The 19,768-nt window shown below is 36.5% G+C and overlaps 1 protein-coding gene across 1 annotated transcript in view; it reads left to right on the top strand.

Annotated features, from left to right (window-relative positions):
* The window catches only part of psq (BTB-domain-containing protein pipsqueak), an 88,753-nt gene that overhangs the window by 17,890 nt on the left and 51,095 nt on the right, over positions 1 to 19,768 (top strand). The window contains 4 exon segments of the mRNA XM_086838342.1: positions 3,864 to 4,018; positions 4,073 to 4,869; positions 8,648 to 8,902; positions 8,965 to 9,129. Of these exon segments, the coding sequence (XP_086694468.1) occupies positions 8,753 to 8,902; positions 8,965 to 9,129 (315 nt within the window). The 5' untranslated portion in view covers positions 3,864 to 4,018; positions 4,073 to 4,869; positions 8,648 to 8,752.

The raw sequence follows: 19,768 nt of genomic DNA, 5'->3' as shown, positions 1-19,768 counted from the left end.
CAGGGCCTTGCAATTTTTATGCACTTATGACATGAAAATTGCTAAGCACACACACACGCATAGTGATATACACACACACACATATGGAAAGTACTCATAAAAGCTCTCCGACTCCCTCGCTCGCTCTTCTCTCTCTCTCTCTCTCTCTCTCTCTCTCTGTTAGTTGGGGATTTTTTTTGCCAAAGGTAGAGGGGCGCTAGGGGGTGCGAGTGCATGCGCACCATTCAAGAATTGCATTGCACTTGTCGCCCAGCACGCGCACTAACACACACACACACACACGCTTTTTCTGCCCACAGACTTACATAAACATTTCCATAGAAAATACAAAAAAAAACCAACAACAACTAAACCTTCCAATGACGTCAATCGCTCTGTAAATTGTGGCTTTTGTTAACTGATTGTTGTTGTTTTTGTTGCTATTTTCCGTCGTTGTTGCTGCCGCTTTTCCCTGCCAAAAACAGAAGTTTTTGTTTGTTGTTGTTTTTTCTTCATTTTTTTTGTAGTTCTTTGAGTGGGCTGCCGTGATTGTTCATTAACTTTTTTTTCGTCGTTCCAATTGTAAGTTTTATGGATTATTGCCTATTCCATCACCGGTTTTTTGGAATCCAAATTCATTCGTCTCGTGGAATTTCGAATGTAATTTGGGAATATGCTTTTTTACAGATTCTCCTTGATCTTCAATAAAAGAGTTGAAGTATGCCATTTAATAAACTACCAGTTGTTTTATTGAAAATGTATTAAAAAGGCATATTCGCAAATAATATTCGAAAGTCCAATATTCGAGTAAGGAAGTCTAAAGGTTTAAAAAGAGTTTTATTATTACTTAACTGTAAAAACATAGCAACATCGATCTTATACATATGTACATACCTAAGTTTTATTATGATTCTCACCTTACAAATGGACACTGCTTAAGTAGTTTTATTATATTAAAACTTAATACTTTTCTTTATTCCAATAGTAAATAATAACATAGAGTATATCCTAAATTAGGACATTACCCGTCACCAAAGATCTCCCACAGTAGAATTTTCGATGTTTGAACGGACTTTCGAATTCATTTCCCATTCGGTTCGGAACCTCTGGCGCCATCTGTGGGCGAGCTAAGCTATGGCATTTTCGAAAATATAAAGAAACAGAGCAGAAGGGCAAACAGGAGGAGAAGGAAGATGAAAAAGAAGCACACAAGCAAAGCAGCAATGCCAGCTGACCTTAATATGCATTAATTGTTGCAGCAGAGCGGGAAGCTACACATATTCTAATGCGCTCGCTCTCATTTTCCCCACTCTTGCTCTCTCTCGCTCTGGCTTCCCGTCTATCATGCTCTCACGCTAGCCCTCTCTCCCTCTTCCCATTTTCCATTTACGTGCTTTATGCTTTTTTTGGGCAGTGCGCTCATTTCTTTCTGAGCAGAAAAGCTGGATCAACAAAAAATACAAGCTAAAAAAGCCAAATTGTTTGAAAGAGTTAGGAAAATACATTTTAAAGAAACAAGATGAAAAAAGCTCCCTTTCGCTAAGTGATTAAGGATAATCAAATTTGTACTAGTTAGTAAAGATAAACCCTTCCAAATTTTTAATTTTAAGATCTTATAAAAAGTGTTAAAAATCTTACTGTTTAAATTCCCTTAGTTATATCTAGCATTAAAGACGTACATAATTGTGCAACGGGAAAAAAGTGGAAATGACATCACTGACGGGGGATCTTTTGTTTTGTTTGTTTGTTTGTCCCTCTCTAATTGTGGGAGCGTGTGATATTTGTGTGCGTGCGTGTGTGCACTAGAGATGGCACAAAACCGCAATTAAGTAACTAATTTTTTGGAGGGGAGTATTAAATCAATATTTTGATTACCTTTGCTTATTTAAATGAGAAACTCGCAGTCTTAGTTGCAAATGTAATTCGCGTAACGAATAGTTATGATGGGATAAATAAATGTACATAGATAGTTTTAAATAAATAACTAATTTGGAAACAGCTTTTTCTTTCCCTTTAAAGAAATAATTTGTATTTATTTAAAGAAAATAAATTATGTTTTAGTAAATATCGAAATTCTTGCGTTTTTTAGATATTGATAATACAAAATTGGTTTCTTATATTAAGTTCGATCGAGCTTTGAAAATATTTTTCTGCCCTTTTTTTTATATGTATAATTTCTTTTTAAATTTAAAGTAATTTATTTATTAATATTTTAACGACTGTCGTTTTTTAGATAGTAACAATACAAAATAGTTTTTTTTTTCTTTTCTTTAATAAAATGTAAAGCAATGTAATTTAAAACTACATTCCAAAGATAGAAACTTCCTAATAATAAAATTAACTTTGCCCAATCGTACAAACTTAAGACTAAAATTATAACTTAAAAATAATAGTATTCCTTTTTATTGTAAATTTATTTAAGTTCTAAGTTCATGTAGGTAACAGAACATGGATTGAGAGAAAAGCTTTACGACAAATATTAAATTACAGCCTGGGAGTTAGTCACTTGACTAAATTAATTTAACCTCGTGACACGATATAAGGTTCTTCCCCGCTAAATTCAACGCCAGTTGCAGGCGCCCAAAATAAATACATGTGCATATAGAATGTATGTCAGAATATATAGCAAACATATATATTATATAGTATATAGTATTTGTAGCCTGACGTGTGTGTTTGGTGGGGTTATTCGAGTGGAGTAGATGTAGGGTGCGCTTGGTGGGTTGTCCTATGTGCGACTATAATTATATGTATGTATAGTACATACAGCATACGAGTGAGTGTATTATATAGTACACGTCAATTGCTGGAACGACCTCGCGGAAAACCCCATTATATGTTGAAAGCAAAGCTTCCCCCTTTATTTTGATCGATTTTTCCGCTTTGGAAAGTTGGAAACGACTCGATGATCATGCGGGGCACAATTATGTCCACCGCTGTCGCTGCTGGAGCCCAGAGAACATGCAATTATTTTAATGCTTTCGGCCTTGGGACTCATGAATGTCAATTGGCACGTAAGTTCTCCATTTTAGCTATTAGCTCTGCGCTCCACGCATCCACAATGCAAATGTACGAGCGACACATAGATACAGTCACCGCTGGCCGTAGTATCTATGTATCCATGAGATTCACTGCAAAATCAGATGCTTTGTATGCCATGCGATCGATCGCTTTTGTTTGTTTTCTGCTCACTTTTTTTATGGGGTCCCACCCCCCACTGAGTGGCAGCGGAAAAAGTGCAACTCATTTGAAATGGGTTTCGCCTTCATTATGCAAATTCCGGCTTCGGGTGGCGAATATTTATTTGCTCATTATAAATACATAAAGTTCCATGACTTGCAAGCACACGAGCATTAAGTGAGTTTCTAAAACTAATTGTAATGATCGAGTTTAAATTGGCTTATGCGTTTTTTTTTTTTAAATTTCAAACAGAAAAGCGCCCACATATCGATAGGAAACTACACGTCTATCGATAGAAAGAGTTTCGCAGCAAGGAGCTCTTGCTAGGAGAGTTTGTTTTACACTCTGGCAACTCTTAAAAATGATTAGGTGTTTTATTTTTATTTTTAAATAAAGTTATTTCAAAATAATTAAAGGGGTTCCAAGCAACAAACAATATACAATCTTAAGAATCGAGTACTAATTTACGATTTTATCTTTTAGTATGTTAAAATATATCATTGTCAACATTTTTAATTACACTACTTTTCTTAAATCTTTCCGTTCCTCCTTTTATAAATACTCATCTGATGACCTATATTACATTTATGTTTTGTTCAATTAGGTACATATTTATTAAATAAAAACGTTTTTAATTTTGCTTTTTTTCCATTTATCTTCATCTCCTCTTTCAAATTCTGGTATTTTTCGCGCGCCATCCAAAGTCCATAGAGAAAAAAAATCAGTATGGCATGCAAAGGCAGTGCGAGCGAGACAACTATCTGGAACAAGTGGCGAAGCAAAGGAGAGCCGATAAGGAGTTGCCACCTTGCTGGAGATTTCCAAGAAATTCCCATTTTGACAACAATTTCACAGAGAAGTATAGAATGGAATTTATAAAAACAAGACCTTTGCATGAAGCAAAATCTTCCAGGCCCAACACAAATACAATTAATGAAGTCACATCAACTTTTTCCGAGTTTGCACCCACACTGCGGCTATCTGGCAGCACCATACGAAAATGGCGAACACGAGCACTCCGATGAACGAAGAGCTGAAAAAATAAATTATTATTTTAAATTCCGTTTTGCCAACGAAATTCCTCGCCTGCGTGCGTGTGCGGTGTGTGAAAAAGTGCGGAAAAGCGTGGGTAAATCGCGGAAATCGCCATGCAGAGCCCAAAGTGCAGTGTCAGCGAAATGGTAATGGAAAACCGAATGCAGCGACAGCATGCCAGCAGCCAGTATATCAAATAGAATAAAATTAAGTTTTTGCGAATTATGAAAAACCAATCGCTTATGTACGTGTGCGTGCGTGCGTGCGACGAGTGCTCCCAGTGTGTGTGTGTGTCTCCGTGTGTGCGCGAGTTTGTGGCTGTGTGCGAGCGAAGAAGCAGAAGGCAGAGCAAAATGCAAATAGCTACCTAGCAAAATAAAAATAAAAGCGAACCAAATTAATAAGGTGAACAACAGACGAAATAAACACACAATAACACACACAGCAGCAACAGCTACAACTACAAATACAAATAAAAACTGGCGGTAAATACGCATGCAGTACAAAACCAGCAATAACAACAACGGCAAACACAACGTAAGACGTGAAAATCCACGAAAAATACGAACATACATCTACTCGTTGACGTATTTGTCTATTATTATGCAAAAGAGCAACAAATCGCAGGCAGGCGGCAAATTGCAGCAGCAGAAATCCAATATAAATAGCAAAAAGGTAAAAAAAAGAACTAGAAAATAAGACGAGCGTGCACTAAAAATAAAAATAAGAGTTCTTTGAAAAAGTGATCTACAATACAGAAAAAAGGGGGGAAAATAAAAATACTGCAAACCTTTCAATTGGTTTCAATTGGCAAATGCAATTGTTCAGCATTACATTTGCATTACATTGCATTGGGGGTTGCACCTATCCCGCTTCCACTCCCACTTCTTCACCCGCTCGCTCTCCCTATTGCCCTCTATCGCTCTCCCGCTCGCTCTCCCGCTCGCTCTCCTCGCCCATTCCGCTTCGCAAACTTTTGCGACGAACAAGAACAATAATAATCAAAACAAAAATGTTTAAAATCCATTTTCTTTCGCCTCTCCTTCACCCACCACTCATTTCGCAGCAGCGCCGCTGTCATTTGCCTTGCGCCTTCTCTGCCTCGTCCCTCTTCTTCCTTTTCTTGTTCTTCTTCATCGCCCCCGCGCAACGTGAGCCCAACAGCTGTCTCGCTTGCTCGCTCGCTCGCATGCATACGGTCCAAAAAGCAGAGAATACAGAGGCAAAACGCAACGAAAACGAAGTTGCCTGGAGGGCGCAACAGTGGGTCAAAAGTGATGTGGATAGGTCAGAAAGCGGATTACGTTATTGTTGTGACAATCTTTATCTGGTGTACAGTGGAAATTTTCGGCACACTTGTTTTCACTATCGCCAGTCAGAATCATACATTTGAACTAAGTAATAACAATGAGATTTCAATAATGTCTGTTTAGCTTTGAATGTTTGATTATAATATTTAAACTATTAAATATTAAAATATCGGTACAAAAAAACATATTGCTTTTAAATGAATCAGACAATCTATACATTTTTTGGCTATATAACTATTCAAATAGTGTTACAGATTTAGAGATTTATTTGTTTAATACTTCACGCATTAATAATATCTTTGAGAAATCGACTTGAGTCTATTTGCATATCAAAATAAACTTTAAATTGACCAAATTGATTGCCATGAGTAAAAGCCAATTAGTAAACCTTCAATATTAGGAAGTATATTATATATTTTTTTTTTAAAATCTCGAATAAGCATACATATATTTCAGATTAATTTATATACTGTCCCGAAAGTAGTTACTTTCTTAAATACACGTTTGGTAAATAAATAGTAGCACATTAAAAATCAATAGCAACATTGCTAAGCTTTATTAATCAATACTAATTGAGTTTTTTAGGTAGAGTCTTTAATTTTGTTCATTAAATATAAATAGATTTAGTTAATAGAGAAATAAAATTTAAAAAATACGTTTAGTTAATTTGTGTATAATAAGATTTAATAACAAGATTAACGTTTATTTTTTTTATTGGAGTTATAAAAGTTACCCTTAATATAAATTGATACTTCTAATTTAAGTAATTTGTTGTAATTAATGTAAAGTCTCCAATTTAATTTAAAAGTTTTTTTTTCTGATTAGAAAATCATCTCATTTAATGATCAAATGGAACATATTTTAGAAATGTTAAATTTATTATTAATTTATGAAGTATAAATAAAATGTGCATTCCATTTGCAAAGTCATAATAGAATCTGTTTTAGATTTATGATTAATATTTCATGGATAATACATCTAAATGCTAATTATAGAGAATGAAATCCGTGAAATATCGAAAAGATATGAAAAGTGAAAAGCCCAATATACAAACATATACATAATGTACATACACACCTTGCTTACTTACACACATTATCCATTTGCCAAATAAACATGCTGAAAGGCAAACGAAAAGTGGAAAGCAGAAGAAAAAGAAGAAGCGGAGGCTCCAAAAGGCGGCAAATCTGAGGCAAACATTTGTGTGTGCTAGAAAGAGAGAGAGACACGTAAAGCAACAGGGGCAAAACAATACAATGGCAAAAATAGTAAAGAAATAAGAAGTAATGTAACAACGGGAATAAAAAAAGAAAATAACAACACCAAACATGCCGCATAATGGCCGATTGATGATAAGCTCTTTGGCCAATACAAAGAGCCGGGAAGAATGAATGGTCATGGGGAGCGGGAGCGGGAGAGAGGGACTTCCGAATTTTGAGTGGGCGGCAACACTGTAACCCCCCCCCCCCTCTTCTTCTTCCCCTTTCTTTTTGCGCATCTTTCCGCAAGCCGTTTTTGTTTTGATTGCGAATCTTCTACAAAAACCGAAATGCAATTACAGTAAAACTTCTGTATAAAAGAAAGGGGAATTTAAATTAATTTAGGATAATATTTTATAAAAGTAACCGGTTTTACGAACTATATATGTATATTATATTTTTATAAAATGTTATATACGAAAAGAGGAATTTTAATCTATTTTACTCTGAATGACATTTTCTATATTTATTATACTGGAATATTTTCGGATATTTTCCCAAATAAGATTTACAGACCAAATACCACTGTAGTTTGACTTCGTTTTAACAAAAATCTCTTGAAATTCTTTCCTATTTTGAAAGCTTCTTTGGATTTTATTGTTTGTCGGAATTAAATTGTGGTTGCATTTCAACCCCAGCTCCTCCTGCCTCCCATTTTATTTGCACGGAAAGTCTGTGCCTCTTCAAGAAGCAGCATCCTTTCAGCATTCCTATTACTCTTTTTTATATTCTTTTTTTGTTGTTGTTTTTTTTTTTTTTGCCAATGCCTCGAACTAGCAAAAACAACTCCTCGCTAACAGAGCAATACGTGCCATTGAAAAAAAAATAAAAAAGAAAATCAGAGGCTTCACTGAAAAACTGGTTTCGGTTTCGGTCTGGCCAAGCACTTTACATGAAAATGCGCAAAGCAAAACTATTTCGAATTGGCGGCTATTGGAGAGGGCAGGGCTAAAAAGCACGCGACACGACCACCGCAAAATATGGTTGAAATAGATGCAGTTTAGTGGGGGGTTTAAGGGAGGAAATAAAACGATTTTGGTAGAGATAATTGAGAGCTAGAAATAGAGTTCGATAACGTAACTTAATTTTAATTAGAATATTAATTTAATTACTAATTAAAAAATAACAAACTTACTTTATTTATTTACTCTGCGTCGCCAAAACTTATATGATTTGTTGATGCAAACTCAAAATCAACGCTTTAAAGCATTTTTGCCTCCTCTCTGACGCTCCACTTTGAATTTAATAATCAGTTTATTCTATACTTAGGTAAATTGCTTAAGAGAATAATATATATTATGTAAAAAATTAATTTTGTAAACTTAAAATATTAAAAATCCTTCAATTCTCTACAGATATTTGAGTTCCCGATCAAATATGATGAAACGTAACCTATAAAAATAATATCATCTTATTCAAAAACTCTATTTCCTAATTAGAATTTATATACTTTGCTAGAAGTCCCTGAAAATATCTTTAATCTTGCTCAGGACATCAGGTATTCGACCATGACCATCTTTGTAGTTGTTATTCTCTCCTTCCTGTCTTGGACATGGTTCTTGCTCCACCCAATAATACCCCGCATCCTTGGCCCCCACAATCCCCTTTCCTCTCCTTGCAATCCGGTGTAAAGCTTTCGACACAATGGACTGCTGCGACTCCTTTTCTTTTTATTACATCTTCAACATGTGGTTGCTGGTGCTGGTGGTGGTGGTGGCTCCGTGTCAGTTTAGTTCAGTTCAGTTGCATCGGGAACGGCAATTCGCAAGGAACTACTAGCTAGCTGAGGATGCCGCCGCCTCTTTGGATTTTGTATTGATTGATTTTCCTTGCCACAATTTCTAAATAAACCTCATTTAACTTAAGCTTCTCTTGCCTTTCCAGGACGACGAAAGGCGGCTGTGAGCCTTTGAAGTGTTGAGCAACCTCGCAAGGAATACAGAAAAAGGAAATAAAAAACGAAAAAAAGATAAATCAAAAACCTTTAAAATGGCCGCGGTACGAGGACATCAGTACTTTAGTTTGCGCTGGAACAACTATCAGAACACAATGACATCGGTGTTCCAGCAGCTCCGCGAGGATCTGTCCTTTGTGGATGTCACCCTGTCCTGCGAACACGGATCCCTCAAGGCGCACAAGGTAAGTATCGATGAAATATATTGAATCTGAATGTATTAATAACTAAAGTCTTAATTTATTAGGTTGTTTTGTCCGCCTGCTCGACGTATTTCCAAAAACTTTTACTGGAGAATCCGTGCAAACATCCCACAATCATCCTGCCCGCCGACATCATCTTCACCGATCTGAAAACAATTATTGATTTCGTTTATCGAGGAGAAATTGATGTCACCGAATCAGAACTACAGGTGAGCTAATTGTCTGGCATATGATCTGCATATAAAATAAGTTTTTGTGTTAAAAATGAAAAGTAATAAATAAGTTTTGAATTATGACCGTAATAAGGTATATTTTGACCAAATTTAGATTATATAAGCTTAAGCAATATAAAAAAATGTATTTATAAAGAAATCAAGAAGCAAAACAAAAGATAAATTCCCTTGTTTGTCACTCGGAAAGTTTTTATACAACTTTTCAAGAAGATGTTTACAATCTTTATATAACAAATTTCATGTTTGCGCTTTGCGGATAAGATATCGTTCAATATCCGTTTCCACAAAAGAATCTTTTATCTTCTATATAATTGTAAAAGTATTTGTTTATTGAGAATTTGTACAATTTACACAATATAAAAACTACTTAATGTTTATGTGCTATGCTATGCTGCGTGGATAAGACAACTCTTGACAGGAAAGTTTAATTTCTATTGCCTTTCTCCTTATCTAATGACTCATAAAATGTGATTGTAATTGTGTTTGATCTTTTTATGGGGCAAGGCTGCTTACTGAGATAAGCAATTAATCACATAATTATAATGTAATCAAGTTTTATACGGTTTTAATTGTGTTATTTTCTATTGTTATCATGGCTTACAACGCTAAAAGTATATATATTTAAATGTACGTATACAACAAAATGCTTTATAATTAGAAATGGTATTTGTTATAGGTTTTTTTTGCAAAAAGTTCAGCGAACTTAGGGGGAAACGATGAAAAATCTACACATTTACTTTAACTAAAATGTTTAGTTTCTATTTGATTATAACAGATATTTAATAAATTAATTCGATTATACAAAAAATACTCGTTGGCGTCGCAAATACGTATATGATTTGTTGTTGTTAACTCAAGATAGTGGAATTGAAGCATTTATCTCCACATTTTTTGGCGGAAAAATACAACTTTTTTAATTAATATACAAAGAAAACATAAGGAATCGAAGCACTGTATATTTAAAATTGGTTTTACTGTGCTCTCAGTCGGTTTTTTGTCCTCGGGCTCCGACCTTGAAGCTTGGTGTCTAGTCCTGTTCCTATAATGTTTAACCCAAACTTGCACTGGTCTCTATTTTATATAATAATATTATTCATAATCCAAACAAACTAAGAATTTCGTAGAACCGACTAATTTGGATCAAAATACAACCGAATCGCATGAATTCCAATACACAGCAGCAGTTACTAGATACACCCAGTCTGCACCCACAATTACCACCTCCCCTAATCGGTCTGTCAACAAATGAAAAGCATCGGGCAGAGAGCTAGCCAAAAACCACGAAAGTTGTTCTTTTCTAAATTGAACTCACAAATATAGTAGAGGCGACGGCGGGATCGTTGTGGTGCGAGTACAATTACTGTCAGGGTCGCGCTGTTATCGGGGTCTAGAGCGAGCTCTCTTTCCATTTTCCCCCGATTTCCCATCATGTTGAACCCTTTCTCTCGTATCTATTTGAACACCACCCACTTGCCCAGGGCACTGAGAGAAAATTAGGCAGGTTCTTTAAGAAAATAGGCGAAAATTGTTAATTGAAGTTGTTTTTGATAACGGATAAGTTGAGGGTTTCAAGAAAAATAGGAATATTTTGGGAATATCTAAAAGCAATATTAATTTTTAAACCACAATAATTATTTAAAAAAAAAAGGTTTAACTAATTATATTTTAAAACGTTTATTATTATTAACTGATTACTAGAAAACAACAAGAGTTAAGGGAGTTCTTAAATTTAGTTAAGAATATTATTTATATATTTTTTACAAATTTCGATTAAACTACAAAATGTTAATATTCTGAACCTGAATAATCTGAAGCCCTTCAAATAATTATTTCTTGAATTGGTAGTGTGCAGGAGATATTACAGAAAGGACACACATAAATCGTGCGGCTTTTCTAAGGCCAAATTTGATTGTTTTGCTTTGCTTATGTAAAGGATTCCAATTTTATATGAATTAAAAAGTAATGTATAAATAATAATACAATTTCAATAAATGGGTACGACAATAATTTAAAATGTTTATATAAAATATAACAAGAAAGAAAGCTAACTTCGGCACGCCGAAGTTTATATACCCTTGCAAATAGAACTTCTATGAATAGGAATCCATACAATATAAATTATATATATTTGTGTTAAAAAACAATGAATAATAATACCTGCTTTCATTTCATTCACCTATACATATTATATTTGCAGTTTTACATTCACAGATTTGCATTTTTCCTCTACATCAAACGATCGTTTGTATGGCACCTATAAGATATAGTCGTTCGATTTTCATAAAATTTGACAAAAAATTTAAGACTAATATAAAATAGCTATACCTTAAATTTGATGAAAATCAGCTGAAAACTAAAAAAGTTATAAATTTAATTGTATTAATTTCTCGATCGCTCCTATGGGAGCTATATGATATATTAGTCCGATCATAAAATTTTATGCAAAATTGTAGAGTATAGTAAAATGGCTATATCTTAAATTTGATCCAATTCTATTGAAAACTGAAAAAGTTAAAAATTTTTTTGTAAAAATTTTACGATCATTCCTATGGCAGCTATATGATATAGTCGTCCGATCCGGCCCGTTCCGACATATATACGAGTGAGAGTATATAGAAGGCTAACTACAAAGTTTCATTCAGATAGCTTTAAAACTGAGAGACTAGTTTGCGTAGAAACGGACAGACGGACAGACGGACAGAAGGACAGACGGACATGGCTAGATCGACTCGGCTGTTGATCCTGATCAAGAATATATATACTTTATATAGTCGGAGGTGCCTCCTTCACTGCGTTGCAAACTTCTGACTGAAATTATAATACCCTGCAAGGGTATAAAAATATACCACCTTGTAATAACATCAAATAATTATAAATCAGGATAAATCTAGCGTTCAACCACCCGAAAATTAAAATCTCTAATGACAAACCCAATTTTTTCTCTTAGTGCAAGCGTCGATTGTGTGTGTTGTGACGACAACGCCCCCCATTGTAATTGTCATTTTGTGTGCTTCATTAACTCTTGTTGTCGACGTCGACAACGATTGACGATTGCTCCGGGGCACATACACAATTATTACCTTTAAACATTTATCGGGGAAATGTGCCCCAAACTATAACTACACATATATGTATGTACATATATATTGTATGGTTCGTTGTTGCTGCGAACGGATAATTGATATTGATTTGCATTCTCAATGCGATTTTATCGATTTCTCGCAGTAATTAGGGTTTAATTTTAGTTCTGCGGTCGGAATAGTTGTTTTTGGTGACTTTGAGTATCTAAAGGATATATTTTTAAGTACCTGAGAAAAATAATTAATTAAAAAGTTGAATAATATTGCAACCTTTGATTTCTATGATTTTAAAATTTAATTAAAAAAAGAATATATAATTAATTACATGATATTGACAATATAGTCTAGAACGCTTTTTTTTACGTTTGTTCATTGATATTTTTAAAAGCTTATGCCAAAAAACCGTGAACTTAACCTATTTTTTTTTTAAATTATCTTATTTATTTAAAATAATCGAAATAATCGATAACTAATCGAAATTTAATGTAAATTATTAAAATTTAGCAGAAAATAATAATTAAGGGCTTTCTGTTAAGTCCGGTACAGCGGACATCCGGCTTAGCTGTAAAGTGTTAACATTAACTTATTTAAACAGCAACCGCTTAAGCGGAGACAGCAACCACATTACAGTGGCGGGCAACACAGTGCTCACAACACTCACACCTCTCGGCGCCACCCCCCTCCCCGTTTCCGCTTGAGCAAATAAATGCTCAACTTGCTTTGCGCTCAAGTCGTTGCTGTCGCCACCGCCGCCGCTGCTGAGAAATAAAAAATTACTCAAGCTGACGCAACGCCACCAAAACAAAAAAACTCAAACGGCGGTCCAGGTCTACCTTCCCGCTCCCACTCCCCATAACACACACACAAACACAAGCCGCTTCTCCTTCCGCCGTTTCTGCTTCTTTTTCTTGCGGCGACTGGCAGACGACGACTTCCCATTCATGCTCTCTCTCGCTTCCCGCCTCCTTCTTCCGCTCTCTCTGCCGTCTCTTTGCACCGCTTGTTGTTTTTGTCACAGACGTGCGCTCCATTTTTATATTTTCGCCGGCCATCTGTGCACCCATCCACCCACTGTGCCCACCGGGTCGGCCACCGCCACCCCCTCTTTAACTTCCACAAGTTGCTGAATTTTTTCGCCCATATTTTTTTTCCTTTTTGTTTTGTGTGGCGACTTTTACAACTACAACTACAGCGGCAGTTGTGTGTGTTGCCTTGTATCTCTTTCGTTTTGTCGCCGTTGTTTCTGCACATGTTCTTGGAGTTTCCTCCTGCTCCTCCTTCACTTTATGTATTATTTTTTTCGCCCATTTTTTTTCTTCTCTTCAGTTTGTTGTTGTATTTGCCCTTGTACTTTTGTATGTTCAACCGCAACTTCTCTTTCTGTTTGTATGTTTGTGAGTTGGAGCTTTCGTCTTTAGCTTAATGCGTAAGAGTATGTGTGTATGTTTGGGGATATGTTTATCTGTGTGTGTGCGTGACTCTGTGTATTTGTGGCCCCTTTTTTTGGCGCGTCCATTTCGCCTTGAAATTTTTTTTGCGAATGGACTTCAGATTGGCAATGCTTAGGGACCATCGCAACGGAAATGAGGGAAAATGGGAAGACCAAAACTTTCGGAACCAAGAGTGTGCAGTAAAGTGTTCCAAAATAAAAAATAAATAACAAAAAAATACAAAAATTGTTTTTCAAGACTTTATTCTTTGTTAAGTTCTTGCTGAAACTTTATTAACTAACAAATTATTTTTAAAGCTCAGCTTAATTAGATACAAATTAAGCTTCCAGAAAAATGTTTGTACAAAAAATTCAATTAGTTTTCTAGTTGTCAATGTAAATGAATATTTTAAAAATTTATTTTAGAGAAATCTTGAAGTCAATGTGTATATTTTTCTACTCTCCCCAAATAAAATAGAGGGCCTAACAAATGCTTGTGGCATTTTGTATAACAGCTCCTCTGCAATTAAGGGGACCTCCCTTTATTCGAACAGGGTCCACCTCAAGATAGCCACACCAAGAAACGGTTTCTTACGCTAGTATGCAGGTCTTCACTAGGGCTATCCCTTTCGCTCTCAAGCCGGATGACCCCTGCGTTGCCACTCTTCTTTCTGGGGTTTTGTGTGCTAGTGGTTTTTTTTCGCTTTTTGGGGTTAAGCTCAGATTCGATTTTTGCTAAGCGTTAATTAATGCTGGCGCTGCTTTAATGCTTTTAGCAAACGTGGTCAGCTAGCCCATACATACATCCTTACATATGTACATATGCGGCGGAATACATGTACAGATGATTTAGTAGTGCCTCCCCCCTCCTCTTGAGCCCCTAAAACCCCGTTGGCTCCCTTAACCCCTCGCCGAACCACTCTTAACCTCTCGCTTGGGCCCCCCTTTTAAATGCATGTGTCTGCCACGCCATGTGCTTTGGTTATATTTATTGCTATGTATTTTGTTGGATACCCTATCAAGGGGTGGTGATATTTTGGGAATACATGGATGCTTCTTCAATTGATACTATTTAATACTGTATGGGAAAACAAAAAATATTTATTTTTAAAATAAATTGCAAACAAAAAATAATTATTATATGTTTCATATTTATTAGTTTAAATTAAGCAAATTTTAATTCCTCATTTTTTTATTCATTTACTTATTTGTTCATGTATTATTTTCGTACATTTTATGTTATTTTTAATCTGTTTTTTAATTTTATTCAAAGGGTATTTGGAACTGCTAATTAAAAAAAAAAATTGTGTTGGTTTTATATTCTTTTTTTGTTTTGTTTTTGCTGCATGCCAACACTTGAGGGTCTTCCCAATGCGTCGTGCCCCACCCCCTCCCGGCCCACCCCCTGTTTTGGCCTCATTGCATGTGTTGCCCCTCTCTCCTTCCTCTGCCATCTCCTTCTGCTGCTGCTGCTCTTCTCCTCCTTCACCTTTATCTTTGGCCAACTATGTGAGCAGCTGAAACGGACACAGACACTAGCACAAATACAAGACAGAGACGGGGAATAAGGTGGACATCAGTTAATGGGGTGGCACACCCGCCCTCTCACCCACCAGCACCCACGCTTCATCTCTTTCCCTCCCCGTCTGAACCACTTGGCTTGCATTTTTTCCGATTTTTTCTTTCGTTCTTTCTTGCAAACAATTTTTATTTTTCTGTGCAGAATTACTTTTTTCCTCTCTGAGTATTTTTTCGCCTGTGCTTAAAGAGAGAGTGAGACCGGGTCGGAGAGAGTGTGGAAGCGAGAGAGCACGCTTGCAACTTTGAACTTTTCGAAGGAAACGGACCAGCGAAATAAAAGAAAAAAAATCGAAATTGAGTGAAGCGCAAAGAAAAAATTTTTTTGCCCGCCTTTTCTGTATGTGTGTGTGTGTGTGTGGGGGGGGCCCCCCAACAATGGCCGCTGCTCACACACACACTTATACACAGAGACACCCTCGTACACTTTCGTTCTCAGTCCAAGTCGAAGCCTTAACCCCCAAGGCCCCCCTTAGCTCACCTCGTGCGATGGGGACGACGCAGCGTCTGTCCAGTTCCATCACGATTTTTTTTCTCGTTGCCCCTTCAACTTTTCGTCCTGCTTCTTGTCTTCGGATTCGCCTGCTAGCCACCGCTCTTCTTACTCGCACTCCTGTAGCTTTTGGTTTTGCTCCTGTCGCCGTTGTTATTGCTGTTTGTGTTGTTGTTGCTTCGGCCAGAGAGCGCATTTTTTTCTGCGGCTCACGGAACGTGCATTGTTTTTGCCGCACAGTGGGTCGTGGAGAGAGCTTCGGTGGTTAAATATGTAAGTTATATCAAGCCTAGGGACTAAGATCATTAAGGGAATTTTTGACGCATTTTGAAAATTTAATTCTTATGAATTAATAAAACGAATATTAGTAAAAATAAAATTTTTAATAAATATTGCAACTAATTTTATTTTTCAATATAAGAAAATATATTAAAGCCTAGCCTATGTTCTATCAATTTACGTTCATAATTACATACATATGTATATACAAAACAGTTCATAAGAAGTATGAATTATAACTAAGGAGTATTATTATTTAGGTGTACAATACAACATCAAACAGCATTTATAATTAACTTCAACTTCGTGTATGCAAATCTTAGAATATTCAAAGCGGAAAAAGTAGAAATCAATTCCCCAGCTTTGGGTTGGCTTTGGTTAACCCAGGTCTAGAAACAGTTTCCAATTAGGAATGGACGATGGAACAGCTCGAATTTCCAATTCATTCGCGCGATGTCCACACCCATTTTTACATTCATGTTGCTTGTTCTCGCTTATGGGCATCCTCGAGAGAAGTCGTCCAGGAACAACAATGTCGAATGTCCTTCCATCAATTCCTGCACTATTCCATTTTTTTTATTATTTTTTTATTCGGTGCTCATCTGTTCCATTGTTTTTTATACTCTTTCCGGGGTTCTTGGGTAAAATGGGGAAGAGGGAGAGCAACGATGTCTACGCGACACCCAAACACAAATCATGGGGGTCCTGAGAATGGGAATTCATCTCCAGTTAATGGGCGTCGCGAGTCGGAAGTCTGAGTTTGAGTTTGAGTCGGTTTCCGAGCTGGGAGCTTTATTTCGGGTGTATCGGGAGTGTGGGGTAATCTGTAGATGGTCAGTGTGCTGGTCATTTTCTAAGGGTGCTATGTACTGTGGGTTCTGTTATGTATTATTTGCACTCATTCTATACTTCTTTCTTTCTGTTTTCTCTCTTCCCGTCCGTGCTTTTTTTTTGTTTCCTTGTTTCCACACAAGTTTGTTAAAGAAATGTGTGTGTTCCTCTCATCAATAATGCAAATTGCTTTCTGTGTGCATTTTTTTTTAAATTCGACCCACTGTCAGTGGCAACATACATACATATCTGGTACTATTTAAACGAAACTGTGTACATTTAGCTAATTTTAAGGTTTATTTTATTTTTTTAAAGATGAACATTCTTTGGTTATATTTTTGGAAGCTATGCAAGTTTTGTAAGTTGAAATGTTTTATAAGTGAATTAGTTAATTTTCGAGTCTTCGTTGTACCATGCAATATTTAAATGCTTTTAGTGCTTTCGATGCCACTGTGCGCGTGATGTGCCGCAATTTTTTTCCTCGGCTTTCTTGCCCGCACTTCTTTTTTGTTTTTGTTGTTTTTGTCAGTTGGCGCTCAGGCTCAAAGTTTCTTCTCATTTTTTTCCAGCCTGCTTGAGCACTTTTCTGAGCTGGTGTGTGTGTTTGTGTGCGCTTGCTTATGTTTTATTTTTTCTTCTCTTTTTTTTTATGTGCAGAGAGAGTTCTGCCGCCGTCGTCGCAACCGCCGCTGCTGCCGCTGCCTTTGCATTTTTTCCGATTGCGACCGATTTTTTTTTTGCTCCACCGCTATATATGGTGTGTAGGTGTGCGGGTGTGTGTGTGTGTGTGCTTTTGCTCCTTTGCTTTTGCTTTTGCTAATCGCTGGCGTTGTCGTCGTCTTTTGGCATCATTCTTTTTATTTGTAATTCGGTTCATCATCATCGTTCATCGTTCTGTCGCATGTATGTAACTGTCTCGCTCTCGCTCTGGCCGCTCGCCCGCCGCCCTTATGTGTGTGTGTGAGTGAGATTTCTTGTGTTGTTGTTGCTGTGTTGCTGATTTTTTTTTCCTCCTCCTCCTTGTTCTCCTTGTGCTTCTCCTCCTTCTACTTTTGCTTCTGCTTGTGCTTCTTCTTCTCTGCAGCGGCGTCAGCGGCAGCGGCGGCGACGGTCAATGCTGCCAGCTTTGGTTCGCCAGCCATCAGACAACATTTGTATTTGTAGTCGGTGGGTCTCGCGCTCTCGATCTGTCGGACAATCGGAATTAAAAGCATAAAATCGGCTGTAATTAGCAAAATTAAAGCACCCAGCCCGAACCGAATCGTACCGGGTCAAAAAATAAACCTCGAACCCTCGTTAAAACCACGCGAAACATAACCCTGCAAAAGTGCCAAAAAATTAAGCTAAATTAAAAACTCACATGTGCTGAAAATAAAACTCAGGCCAGGCCAGCTCTCCCTTTCCGCTCTCTCCCACCTGATCCCGTTATTTAAGTGCACGCTCTCCGGTAGGGCCTCTCCGCCGCTCTTCCGCTCGCTCTCTCTCTTTCTCAGACGACAGCCGGCTGCAGACGCATAAAAAAAATCGCAAAAAGAAAACGGAACAAATAAAAGAAAAGCTTTACGTTTTTGCATTACGTAGTAAAAAGGCATTCCCTCACACAAACAACAAACACACACACACACGCGCGTCTCTACATGTGTTTTTGTGTGTGTTTTCGCATTTATGATTATTTTATACACAACATTTTTGGCGTGTATTTACTTTATGTGCATTCGCCTTTCGTCGTTTGATTCGCGTGTGTTTGCTCTTATTTTCGCGCTCTATTTTGTTTACCGTTACTCGCTCGCTCTCATTGATTCCCCTCTCCGTTTCCTTTTTTAGCAAATAATAACAACAACAAATAACCAAAGCCACGTGTTGATAAACAATATAAAAAGCAACAACAACTTCTGAGCAGAGAAGGAAACAGGAGTTGTTCCCGCTCTCTGTCGCACGCCACTACATATCGCAACGATTGCGTCCAAAAAAAAATTATAAAAAAAATAATAATAATAATACAAATAATTCATTTTGTGTGTTATAGTTAGCAATTAATATCTATAATTTTCTCTAATTTGTTATATTCATTTGGGTAAAATTACCATTTTTTGTATGAAATTAATTCCGTCACGTCGTCTACTACAATTTGTCAACTTTAAACAATAAATCAACAAAGGCTTGGTTTCAACGGATACTATTTTAATTAATCACACGCTGCGATCAAGGTAAAACACAACTACAACAACACAAAAATCAGGAAAAGTGCTATTTTCACCATTTTCAATTTTCGTTGCTTACTTTTAGGCGCATTTAGCGTGCGCTCCAATTTTCGTGTATTTTTTAAGGGCTAGGCCACATAAAATAATGCCATTAATTAGATATACCTAACCCATAGTGTAACGCACACACATACATTTACACCCAAAACACACCCTCGCACGCATACACGAACTCACACACACACACATACACACGCCCGCCCGCAATTAGCGGCCATCGGAATAACGGCAAAACTGAGACATAACGAAACAAAAAGTACCTAAAAGAAAATACAGAAAAAAAGCACAAATGGAAACGCAGAAAACAGAGAAACTGTTGTAGAATTTTTCGCCGGATTCTTTTCACTTGGGCGCACCCAAAAGAAAAAAATTGGTTCTGCTTGCGACTTTATTTCAATTCCCCAAGGTCTCTTTAATATCGATAACCAATTAGGCCTGAGGGATTACTGAAAAAGCTAAAGAAATTGACAGAAATCGAACTTGAATTTGATACATTTAATTTCTAATTACTTGGGAATGAATGTCTTAGCTTACTTTTCAGTATAGAATAAAGAAAAACTTGGGAATGAATGTTTAAACTGTAATAAAATCAAATTGAAGTTCGTTTTATAGCTGCTTAGTATTTGTACAGTTTAAAAGTAGTTTTAGCTTTATATATGTATAT

The sequence above is a fragment of the Drosophila serrata genome, unplaced genomic scaffold (assembly GCF_035046125.1).
Source record: "Drosophila serrata isolate PLE 108 unplaced genomic scaffold, ASM3504612v1 contig_347, whole genome shotgun sequence".
Lineage (NCBI taxonomy): Eukaryota > Metazoa > Arthropoda > Insecta > Diptera > Drosophilidae > Drosophila > Drosophila serrata.
Note: the sequence above shows the minus strand (reverse complement) of the source record. Positions and strands in the feature narration are given on the sequence as shown.